Source organism: Eptatretus burgeri, chromosome 11, assembly GCF_056783735.1.
Source record: "Eptatretus burgeri isolate ZD-2024b chromosome 11, Ebu_testis_v1, whole genome shotgun sequence".
In the NCBI taxonomy this organism is placed as follows: domain Eukaryota; kingdom Metazoa; phylum Chordata; class Myxini; order Myxiniformes; family Myxinidae; genus Eptatretus; species Eptatretus burgeri.
In genome coordinates, this window is record NC_140971.1 from 16,688,147 (window position 1) to 16,701,508 (window position 13,362).

Consider the following 13,362-nt stretch of genomic DNA (forward strand, 5'->3'; position numbering starts at 1 on the left):
TGATGGATGTTAAAGACCCCACCAGTGTGCTTCATGAAGAGTAGTTGAGCTCTCGCACCATGACCAAATTCCTGCTCTAACCGAAAAAGGACACTGCATCAGCGGTACAGCTGTGATGCTACTCCACAGCCAATAATGCTACTCCACAGCCTTGTCTTGCTTATGAAGTAAGAAGAGGCTTGAGATAAATATGTTGATGCCATTCAGCATCAACATGTTGCTGTTCCATATACTTAGTGCAAATGTCTTGTTTCCAATGGCCTCGGCAGGCTCTCGTTGTTCTACCATGACTTCATGTGGATATACAGGAAATATTCAGGCAAAATGCCAACTTGATATTGGAGGTGCAACATTAACTGTCTTATCTCTTCAATGTTGAGTGGCCACCTTTCAGCGAGGTGCTCAGTCTTCAACCGGTTGATAAAATACCATACTGACAACTAACATTCTCCACACCGTAAGAATGTTGTGACGCTGGGATATTTTGCCATCAATATAGAACTCAATAGTCCTTGTAATGCTGAAATGGAGTATTCTCTTACTTTGTTTGTGCTGACCATTGTGGGAGTGAGCGAGCATAGGATGGTGGTGGTCGGTGAAGGGTGTGAGCAACGGCACTGGAATTAAAGTGGTTGTGCATTGGCCCCGCTGGTCCATGTCAAGCAGCAAAAAAAAAAAAAAAAAGACATGATTTTATTAAAGGACAAATTTGCTGAATTTGATGTTTGTGTTTGCTTTTCAGAAAAAAGAATTTCACACAGAGCACCAAAGTCATCAATCGTGTCCCATCTCCTCAACCACCAGCCGACGTTATATTCTTTCCACCAGATCCCAAGCAGTCACCCGTGGAAAACGTCACTTTGATGAACTGGGAATATTTTGCTCAGTCGAACACGGCAAATGCTTTGGCTGCACTTGAACGTGGTGATTGATCAAACAGATGCTTTTTGCAGCAATCCTTCAGATTTTACTTGGTTGCAATTTTCATTTAATCACCGCATTTATTGGAATATTTAGCATGGAAATACTAGTCATAGACATCCACATCCACGACCCATGTGGAACGTCGGCCGAGGCCGTCACTTTTTCACCTTTATTACCTCCGCCACCGAAGGTGGAAGGAAGTTGTTTTCATCCCTGTCTCTCTGTGTGTTTGGCTGTTTGTGAACGAGATATCTAAAAAAGGTTGTGGATGGATTTGGACGAAACTTGGTGGACGCGTTTGGTTTGTAACAAGGAAGATTTGATTCGATTTTGGTGAAGATCCGGATCTGAATCCGACAATTATTTTCAGTGATTCTTCACCGTTGAGTCATCGGACTAAAACGACATATAGCATGATATCTCAAAAAGTTATGGATCGATTCGGACGAAACTTGGTGGATGAGTTGGTTTGGTGACAAAAACAAGTCGATTAAATTTTGGTTTTGGTCCGAATCCAGATGCAGCCTATCAGTGGGATACAAACTGTAAAGTAATCAGCCAGGTGGAGGTATGCGCTCTTCCGAGTAGCGTTCCAATTCGCTTTAAAATTATTTTTCTCCGCAACCACTTGACACACAACTTTCAACATAGGAGTGTCTGTCAATGGAGAATACTTTAACAAAGTTACATGATGATTGGATGGAAAATGTGACTGACATTCTGTTTTCTGTAGGCATGGGTTGCAGGGTTTTCACGTATTGGGACTAAAAGGGCCCAGACCTCGCTTCGCTCGACATCGGCCGAATTATCTCGTGATACAATGCAGTGAAATAATTATTGGACAAATGTAAAATGGAAATGCATTAGATTCCCATTATGAGGAACACCAAGAATACACTTCATGATAATCAATGTGGACAATCACATTTAAACCAAAAACAAAATAAAAGTCAATTCTGAATAATGAACAGCGAAAAGTAAGAATGTTCAATATCTGGTGAGTCATTGTGGAGAAGTTAAATAAAACTCTGTCATGGCCTTTCCATGGAGTGCTGTTTATGGGCAAAATGGGGAATGCAAATCCAACCACATCGGGGCCAATTTCATTTTTAGAGAATTAAAAAATATTTGGTCCGATTGTGATTTTTTTTTTTCCGCAATAAATTACTTTTAACACAACACAACCAGTCCATGGAATGTACCAGTTTGTTGCAAGGAGACTCTACTGTATTGTCCATTATAATGGATCACTCAGGTGTATCACGTACAAAGCACACAGCACGCAGATACCGATCATTTAAACTACGTTGCAAGATTTGATAATATATCAAGACTTTTATATTAACAGCAAAAGCAAATCAGTTAATAATGGTGCAGCAAACACTGTATAATCTTTTCCTGTGAAGTATTTTGAAAGCATATTTAGTGATCTTAATAAAAAAAGGTTCAATTTGCATAATGTTCTTCTTTTCACATTTCATTTTAGTCATCTAAGCACAGGTAGGTTGATGATGATGAGAATAATTCAGTTTGTGGGCCATCTATTATAATTGGTAGGTAAATACTGTTGTATTAAATAGTAAATACAACTGTTCTGGTAGCAACTACTGTAACCGCTACTCCCACTGTATAAATCAAGTACACTTTGGAACTTTGTCTCCAAGATTTCATATGACTGCTGGATCATCCCCATGCTTTTTTTTTTTTTTTCAAAAAGGAATATTGCTCTGTATTTGTTCCCAATAATTGAACAGAACCCACTGTCAATTGGAAATTATAATGAAAAAAAAAACTTTTGTAAATGTTTTTTTTTTTTAATGAAACAAAACCTTTCCTTGATAAAAAAAATATACCAAATAGTAAAAACATATTTCTAAACACGAAGTTTGTAATGTCAGGAAAAAAAAAACAAACTAAAAACTAAAAATGTGCATGAGAATTTATCGCTACCATACTTCTTTAACGGTCACAATAATTCCCACTCTTGTGGGGTTGGCCAAGAGAGGTTTTGGCTCGTCTTTCACGAACAGGCTGGCCAGGCCTGTTTGACTAAGGTTAAAGCAGGATTTTGTCATTTGTTCAGGGTGTTAGTGAAAGCTTAAATATTCTTCGTGAAGGACATCGTGAGATGTTTAACGTCCGCCAACTAATTCCGGCAGATGGGACACTCAGTTTAACGTCCATCCGAGGGACGGTAAACACAATGTGAATCACCATACTTGTGAAACACTGGGATGACAGTTTATAGCTCGGCCAAGATTGGAACCCGGACTCGACAGCTCGGAATCCAGTGTGCATACCGCTGGGTCATCCCATCAGCCCTTCTAAAAATGTATCACAAATTTGTTTTAATTCACATTTTTATCTGAACTTCCACTTGGAATGCAGGTGGGTGCTTAAGCAACTCAGCCTTTCTTTCTCTCCACAAGTGTGAGGCTCAAGAAAGAATAAGGTTGAATTGACAGTGGGGTAGCAGGGCAACAATTGGCCACAATCAGTAAGGGAATGAATATGACCAGGAAAAGGAAAGAGAGGAAGGGAAGAAATAGTGAAACCAGCAAGTAAGAGGCTTGAGTTATGAAGGGTTAGTGGGGATAATAAGGATCATGGGAATAACAGGACGTGGTGGTGCTCTGCCTACTTAACCTGGAGGGAGAGTGGAAAATAAAGGCCTCTGGGATATACAGGAGAAGGAAGGAATAATAGAGTTGAAGTGTGCAGTCACCTTGGATTTTGGAAGTTTAACCAGGAAGGTTAAAAACCATGTTCTTGTGTCTTGAAAACACAGACCGAGTGCCGAATCCGAACAGATTGATGGGGACTCGAGATTATCTGATACTTAGGATACCATTCCACTTCTTGGTTCATGAATGGTTCGTAGAGAAGAATCATCTCCGATGACAAATGATTCCGGTAATTTGTTAATCATCAAGTATACACCTTGGGAACAAATTGAATGGTACAAATCAGATCCATGAACGCTGCGGTCAACATCAGCTGTCTTCTGAGGAATATCGGGTGATCCCACATTCAGACACCACATCTTCGGTTCTATACACGTGAAAAAAAAACAACAAGCTGAATACCATGAATGACCCTGACGTTGAATGAAAGCCGATTACCAAATGATGTTGATACTTGGGTAGCCGATTACCAGACAATATGAATGCGTGAGGCCGCTCAAAGTAAACACCTCCATTGTCCAGAGAAATTTATTTAGAACGTCATCACATTGTTTTCAAACCTGCGCTCACGGCCGTTAAATAAACACTCTGAATTCTTGTAAATCATGGCTTTCTACACAAAGTGTTGGTGTTCAACAGAAAGGACCCGAGAACCACCGAAAAGTTCAATCTCTCGCGAGATAAGGCGAACTTGCATAAGACGCCATGTTGCCTGCATAACGTCACATGACCCGCCAGCTCGTGGTCCGATGAAATGTTTTAACAACATTTTAAAACGTCCGTTTTTCGCCGGAATTATTTTGGATACTTGCAGAGCACGTCACCAAACGTTCTAAAATATAAGCCAATATCAGATAGACGCTACCGATAGGCAGTCCACCAGGGGGAACACGGTACGAGGTCAAGCAGTGAACGGAAAGCATGTGGTGTTCAACGGTAATGTGAAATTAATTCATTTTCCTCATGAAAAGTGTTTCTGCTCGGATTTTACGAAAATTATCTATGTTAAGACTGGAGCTACACCAACAGGTCCCAAAAGTGAAAACAGAAATCCAATAGAACTTAAGATAGCCTCGTGAGGTGGCATAGAAGCCGATGGAAGCCTCCCATCGGTGCAATGCATTCCACACAGACCGAGGATACAAAACATTCAAATTTCACAAATCTTGATGCAACCGAGTGTGAATCAACCTTCGCGATTGTGAAAAGTGAAAACAGAATTTAAATTGAAGTAAAAAAAATAAACAATTTGAAAACTCCTATTGACAGAGTCAAACATCAGGGTCACATGGGCTGAACAGACCAATCACAGCAATGACGTAAATGTGAGGAGAAAACAATTGGAAAACCCCTCCTATTGACAGTCAAACATCAGGGTCACATGGGCTGAACAGACCAATCACAGCAATGACGTAAATGTGAGAAGAAAACAATTTGAAAATCCCTCCTATTGACAGTCAAACGTCGGGGTCACATGGGCTGAGCAGACCAATCACAGCAATGACGTAAATGTGAGAAGAAAACTTGGAAAATCCCTCCTATTGACAGAGTCAAACGTCGGGGTCACTTGGGCTGAGCAGACCAATCACAGCAATGACGTAATTGTGAGAAGAAAACAATTTGAAAATCCCTCCAATTGACAGTCAAACATCAGGGTCACATGGGCTGAACAGACCAATCACAGCAATGACGTAAATGTGAGGAGAAAACAATTTGAAAATCCCTCCTATTGACAGAGTCAAACATCGGGGTAATAAACATCGGGCAATACTTCTGGGTGCTCACCTGGTAGAATTCTAAGAAGGAAGTCAACGTGGGACAGAATCATCAAAATGGACCAATGAACCAATGTTGTAGCAAATACCAATTTTGGCAACCCACTCCGCTGCCCGTAAATCGCTTTTGACCCCGACGTTTTTTTTAATGTCGTGAACAAACTTTGGAAGACTTTTGGTGATGAAGATCGTGGTGAAGTTTCATCACAATCGTGTATAGTTTCTGAGAAGAAAGAAAATACCTATTTTAGGGAGCAACCCCCCACCCAGGCCCGTAGCCAGGGCTCAGTATTAAGGGGGGCATATGAGCTGGATGGGGGGGGCACAATTATTATATTTAATATTTTTGATAACCCGGTATACTATTGTATTCATGCAGCATTGACACATCTATACTGAGGTTGCCGTCGCATACTAACCAAATTGATCTCAGCTAGATTTAATATGTTCCGATGTTTTTGGCCTAAAATTATTCGAATGCAGGAGAGCTGCAACAAACTGGCACATTCACAATGCAAATATTCAATGATTAGACAATTGGCACCAATTCAGGTGCACTTATACAAGGTGTTGTGAAGAATTGGCATTAGAAAATTAATATACCAGAGATACAATGACTAAACGGGGGAGGTTGGCACCAGAATCAGTGCACTATGAAATAAGATACAGGAGGCTATGACCTGCGATCATCACGTTAAACTATCAACAGCAAATACGACCGGCCTGAAGATACCACAAGGTCCACATTTAAAGCAGTCAACTACACAGAGCTAAGGTTATGCACAAAGCACTAGATATGGGATATGCAAAGCACCAAACACAACATTTAACTTAAACATCAGAAGTACAAAGCAGCCGACCACGGCGGGTGCTGACCACAGCCACACTGCAACCACAACCACACACGCATCACCAGTAGTCACACACACACACACACACAATCTGAACTCCTCGTATAGTTTTTATACCGCTGTACTCGGTGTCAGAAGAGCTGCAGGCGACGCGTCTCGGTGTGGAATCTTGTGAGGACCTTCTCCTTCCATTCCTTTAGGCATTTACGTGTGAGGTCTCTCTCGAAGGCCAGCCGTACCAGTTGTGCCTTGCGTGCATGGCGCATGGACCGTTGATGGTCAGTGAAGACATTCCTCAATGTTGAGAATGAGTTTTCACACATGGCAGTGGACGCACCAAATGTTAGTCCAAGTCTCATAGCAGTCACTACACTTGGCATGGCTTCCAGCGTTTTGTGGAATGTTGAGAGGAGTTTTTGTGTTGTCCATCTCTCGTTTGGCTGCTTTTCTGTCTGTGAGCGAATAAACTGCTTTGCAACCACACACTCTGTTTCACTGATGGTTGACTTTGTTAATGTCATGATGTGCTGGAGCAAGTGGGGATCCAAAAACGTGCCATTTTCAGGATTCAAGGCAGTGAGTGAACAGGCGAGTTGTGTGTTGCGCTCACTGAAGCGCTGAGCGATCTCTCCAAGCACAGTGTCAATTGCGCTGTAAAAAAAACCCTCTGCAGTTCCGTCTTGTCATTGTTGTTGTTTTGTCCTGTAGTCTCCAAAACTACAAACTGTTCCAAGTTCTTATGCATTGTGCGTCTCCGTTTTGGTGGTGCAGGTGTAGAAGTGCGAGCATCGAAGGCCTTGTTCCACAGATCAGTGAACTCATCCTCGGAGCGGAGTTTCTTCACACACTCTGTAGCACTCGCCACCAGTTCCAACCCCGTTCGCAAGTCCATGTCCTCTGCCTGCAAGAGTCTGTTAGGGCCATCTAACAACATCAGCAGTTTTTGTACAAAGATAGCAATGAACATGAAGGCAGGCCCAGAGACTTCGCGCAAAAGCCCAATAGCCTCCATCCTCATCTCTGCACCGTAGGCGCGCTCTGCATCAATCTCCGACAGTAAGGATGTGATATCCTTAAAATATCCTATGATCACAGACACGGTGGCTAAATGTCCCGTCCAACTTTGATCAAGAAGTCGTTTTAACCGCTCACCTTTATACTGTGCAGCAACAGTGGGCTTTCTGAAGAATTTGTACAGGCAACAACAAACCTCGAGGAAATCAGTGACAGCTTTCTCTGCTGTCAGTGCGTGGACAACTACCAGATGGAGTTGGTGATTTAAGCAGTGCACAGAGGGGATTTCTCTTTCCAATATCTCTTGCAACAGCTTTTGCACCCCACCGTGCTTCCCAGCCATTACCGAAGCCCCGTCATACACCTGACTTAATATTTTTGACGTGTCAAGTCCTGTTTTTATCAGTTCTGCAATTATTAGGTCTGTCAATGTTTTTGCATCTCCAGCGTCGGCTGTATCTATTGTGAGTAGACGCTCTGTTGCTTCATTTGATGCCGATACAAAGCGAATGATGATCGATATGTTCTCACATTCAGTGGGATCCCTCGTCCCATCCACCTTGGTGGTAAACCACGATGTGCCTACTTCTTCCACGATGGCATCCGTCACAACATTACTCAATGTGCAGATCAGTTCATTCTGCATTTCTGGACTAGTATAGCTTGCGTTTCGTGGGATATGCTTTATTATTTCGGCTAGCTCGGTGTCTTTTTGGAGTGTGTAGTTTAAAAACGAGAGGAAGAGCCCACTGTGCCCGTCTGACATATCCTCAAAATTATCAAGGCTCCCTCTAAAAGGTATCTGATTTTCGGCGAAAAATCCCACAACATTTATAAGAGCAGACACATAGTTCCGGTTTCTATTTAGCTGGTCAGCATTGAGGAGTGTGGAAATCTCACCACAATCGATGCGCCTCTCATTCTCCTTCCACCTCAAAACGCAAGTTAAATGTTCCTTTGAAGTTGCGTGTTTGTGAAACCCCCTGCCTTTCTCAACGGCATGTTTCCAATTCCGGTCGCCTCGCACTGTGAAAGTGGAGTCCACTGGGCCACGTGTGGTGTTAAACTTCCTACATGGATAGCAGAATGCTGCATCTGTCTGCACACTGTATTCCAGCCATTCATTAGTCTGGTACCACGAGGACACAAACGAGCGACTCTTGTTCTGCAACAGATGGCCAGGGTACCGCTGTAGAACAACTTGATTCGGTCTCTCACTTCCAAGATCATCGGGAAGCAGCTTGACAGTCACACCCGATCCCGAGGCCGCCGCCGAGCGTCGAAACTCGGCTGCCTGCGCTGGGGCTCCAGCCGCAGGGCTGACGTTGCTGGCTTGGCCAGGTTGGCCAGCTTCTGTCGGTATTTCATCGAGATGATCGTCTTTTCCTCCTCCTCCTCCAACTCCTCCCACAACATCTTTCATCATCTTCTTCATTTTCGTCGCTTGCATTTTTTCCTTTTCTGAGCCATTTTTGTATATCCATCATCCACGTCTTTTCTCCTGCTGCGAGCTCGTGCTCTGTGATTTGTCTCCCGCGACTCGAGTCACTAACCTCGCGACTCGCGACATTTGACGGTTGACGGTTTTATTTATTAAATGATCCATGCATCAAAAACAGGTATTATCTGCATAATTTCAAATGTAAGCACGATTGCAAACACACATTTTAAATTTTTTATTATAAAATTACTTTTGTAAGATGGAGGGTTGACGGGTTGAGAAGGTCACGTGGTGCACGTGCACTTCATCTTTAATTATGTAAATTTATGTCTTTTCCTTAATCATATTATCATATTATGACTATATTACATTTATAACTAACTTACAACCAATCAGGTAACCTGCTCAATAGGGTCTCCATATCGAATACGCCGATTGGCTATTCCTTAAAACTAAATGATCCACGATATATATATATATATATATATATATATATATATATATATATATATATATATATATATATATATATATATATATATATATATATATATATATATATATATATATATATATATAACCACCCACAACATCGACATTCGACATGAGGTCTTGGCTGCCGGTGTTGGTGCTTGTGTTATTATCTTTTATCTTGTGGTCTTGGACTGTATTGTCTTGCCAATTGCTTTTGGAGATGCGCTGGGAAGCACACACTTATCTCTTGACTGTTATTCAAAGAAGGAAATTATTAAAGAACAGTTTATCTAAGAAGGCCTAATTATTCACCATGTTGAACATCTGGAATAAGGGGTTTAGTTCACACAGGTGAACTCTTAAACAGCAAGTTCACAGTCGGCGCTCGTCCTTAAACACTAAGTTGTTCACAGGATGCAACAGGGCATAAATGGGTGGTGTACAAGTGGGGAGGGGGGGCACCAGATGCGTCATGGGGGGGCATTGCACCCAAATGCCCCCCCCTAGCGACGGGCCTGCCCCCACCCCTGAAGACCACCTTCAGGCCTGATTTTTTTTTCATGCTGTGAGCAAACTTTGGTGCATACCCGGTGATGGATGTGGTCAAGTTTCATCGAAATCCTGCGTGTCGTTTCAGAGAAGAAGTTGCAAGTCTTAATGGACGGACGGACGACACGCTAATAATTGAGAAAATTAATGCAAATAAATTGTGAATACAATTAACAAGTGATTCATATGCAAGTAAGCCCCTTAATCCCAAACCGACCCCCAGTTCCCTTTCCCCCCAAATGCTGGAGCCACACTGATAAATTACCACCGTAAAACTCAAGTGTTATGAAGCAAAATGTGACCCCAAGTTTAAATCATATATATACTATCGATTACCACCACATCTGCAACGGCTCCAATTATCCCCACCTTGTGGGATTCAGCTGGGGAACGTTTTTAGCCAAGTCTTTCACAAACCGGCTAACATGGTCAGATGTTCGACTGAAGGCGACAGGAATTTGTAATATGTTCAGGTTGCCGGCGATAACTCGCCTACTCTTCATCAAATACACCGTGGGATGTTTAACACCCACTAGCTAATGCTGGCAGATAACTTGATGTCCACCCGAGGAACGGTACACTTTGTAAATCCACACTCTGCAAGAGAAGCACCGATCTGACAATTTATAGTGATTCGGGAAGAAAAACGAACCCAGGGTAGCAAGATAGGATGGTCCAAGGTAAGCACGCTACTTCTGCACCATCCAATCACAATGAAATCCTACACATTGTGATCAATATTTAAAAACAAAACAAAAAAAAACTGGGTACAAATGTGGATTTGAGGCCACGTCACTGGGGAAGTTACTCCAACAATGGCTTGTTGAGGTAGGTTAACCACGACCAGGTTGAGAAACTCAAGCTTATGATGAATAACCTTGAATAAACACAAAGTCAAATTTTATTCTCATCTAACATGCTGAAAAGACAAGGGAGAATTGCCCATGACCAAATGCAGATAAAATACAGACATGTATTTGCAAGTTGTGAAAAAAAAACAAAAAAAAAACATGATGATGATACAAATGGGTTAATGAACTTCATTTGAAATTATTCAAATTTGATAAAATAAGGAGCAAACATTAAAAACCTGCATGAGAACTAAAGTGTAGGCCAGTGGTTTGTTCTTAAATAAGTCAAGAAAAACAAAAAGGACAACATGACAATATCTCGAACCATTTCCAAACCCCATGTGTAGACTCTTTTTTTTTTTTTTTTTTTTTTTCCCCCCCCCCCCACGAGCTCCTCCGATATGTGCCAACGTCCATCCTTGTAAATGCACACAAGAGTTCCTCAAAATCTTTCAATGCACTCAGAAAAGTGGGCCGAGGTGCCACGGCAGTGGAGCAGGTAATTGTATGCTACATACTATCTTCTACAATTCGATGTCTTGCCGAATAGATCCTGGCTTCATATAGATGTTCGAGGTGACCCTGAAATGATCAAAAGGAATAACATGAAAAAAAAAACAATTTTGTTCAAACAATGGCAAAAATTACTCTGACACCAAGTGTATCATAAAATTACATTTCAAGTCAAATCATAATTTAAAAAAGGAAGAAAATAAAAGGAAGAACAATGAAAGTTTGTATCACCTTTTCTTGCGCCAGAAAACGTAGCATGCCACCAGCACAGCTGCGAGGCAGCCCAGCCCAAGTAGCATGCCCAAAATGATGCCAATGTGCGTCTCTACAAAGGAAAGCAATCGGACAAGGTAACCGAGAAGCAGCCATCAGTACGTGTCCACTCAGTGATTGTAGTTTCATTTTTCATCAACAGTTATCACACTTAGACTGCTGGTTGGTTTGCCTGCAATGAGCATCTGAAAGGTGCAAGAAACGAGCTAACATTTTGAAGTACGTCAACACAAACAGCTCTTGGAACACGAACATCGGCTGAGATTACAGGTGGATGGAACAGGTGTGCACAACTTTCATGGGGATCTTTTGTGCCCATTACCTGAACATGCCTGGTGTTGGCTTAATGGTTAGGGTGGTGGGCTTAGGATCCTAGGATCCTAGGATCCTGAGTTCAAATCCCACTTGGCTGTTGAATTAATACCAGGTGGGGTTGACTCTGCCTGTCATCCTTCTGAGGTCGGCAAAATGAGTGCCAGCTTACTGATATCCTTTGTCGGAGTGGTGACCCGTCCAGGATTGTGCCCAATAGCCTAGGAGACTGCTTCAGCAGCACCAACGCTCTGCACAGAGTATGGTCCCAATGGATGGATGGATTACCTGAACCGAGTTACCCTCAGCACATGCACAAAATTTGGTGGACAATGGTCAAGGGTTGTGGAATTGTATATAAATCAGCAAAAAGGCTTCACACACACACACACACACACACACACACACACACACACACACACACACACACACACACACACACACACACACACACACACACACACACACACACACACACACACACACACACACCTCGCTCATATATATTGTGATGGTTTTGCGAAACAGTCACTCCCCAACGCAATGGCACACAATATATAGCAGTTCCCAAGCAGTTATTTCATTAGTATTCATTTAGATAGCCCTTCCCTTATGTGTAATGGGTTTTTGGGTCAATATGCATTGCATGAGCTCGAGGTAGGTTTTTCTGCCCCTTCGCTTATTTTACTTTCCTGCACTCACGAACCTCTCCTCCCTTCACGCATGCATGCACGCCAACGACCATAGCAACAGGCAGTCATGAGCATACGCATGCCAAAACCAATTAAATCATGTGCCATCACCCAATGGACATGACAGCTCAGCCCTCACCATACTCGAACCCCAATGCTACAACATTTCATACACCAAGAGTCCATTATAATTGTTACAGCATCGAACCACAACTCAAACTCGCTTAGATTCTCCATCGATGCCACAACCATGGACTGACCACCTCCACCATGTACCACCACATTGCGACCTCAGCACAACACCACTGCCATCCCTCAACCACAATCACAACCAATGACTGACACCACCTTTTGGGAATGACAGGAAATGGGGGAGCAGGGCATGCCATTACCGATGCTCAGACATCTAACTCGGGGTGCGAGTGTGCGCTAGGCTCCGTTCGACGTTGTGTGGGTAGCCCCGATGCTTCGCTCAATTATGGCCTCCATTGCATGTCCGGTGCACATTCACAGCCGAATCACGGGACCAAATACCCTGCATCATGTTAATCGTGGAGTTCAGTTGTATGGAAGAGCTAAGGGTGAGTGAGGTAATTTCCGCTGCCAGACTTTCACATGGGCGGGGCCCAGCACCCTGGTGATGTCCACGCGCCAATGGGGGCACTGGAAAACATCTACCACTCCACCTTATCTGCTTCCACACTCTGCCCCCACCACGGGATTATAAAAGTGCCATGCATTCTGCACAGAAGGGCTGCTGCGGTTCGTTCTTATACTTTGCTGGTGATCACAGTGCATTACTGGTCGGCGGACAATGGAGCTTGGCAGAGAGAGCGGAGCAGAAGAGCCCACAAACGAATGGAAGAGCCAGGCGCCAGACCAAGCACAGTATTAGACAGTATATCTATACACTCGCAGACCTCCTTAAACTTAACTATAAAGCTATCCCCTCACACATTATTCTCTTAATTTCCAACTCGTCTACTGTGGACACAATAAAAGGGCAGTG

General features: G+C 42.8%; 1 protein-coding gene across 4 annotated transcripts in view; it reads right to left on the reverse strand.

Annotated features, from left to right (window-relative positions):
* Positions 1-10,947: 10,947 nt before the first annotated feature.
* Positions 10,948-13,362, reverse strand: part of LOC147016575 (carbonic anhydrase 14-like) — a 68,512-nt gene continuing 66,097 nt past the window's right edge. For all 4 annotated transcript variants that reach the window (XM_085845367.1, XM_085845366.1, XM_085845365.1 and 1 more), the window contains 2 exons: positions 11,308-11,401; positions 10,948-11,145 (listed from right to left, as the gene is read on the reverse strand). In XM_085845367.1, the coding sequence (XP_085701493.1) occupies positions 11,123-11,145; positions 11,308-11,401 (117 nt within the window). In that variant the 3' untranslated portion in view covers positions 10,948-11,122. The remainder of the gene's footprint in view (positions 11,146-11,307; positions 11,402-13,362) is intronic.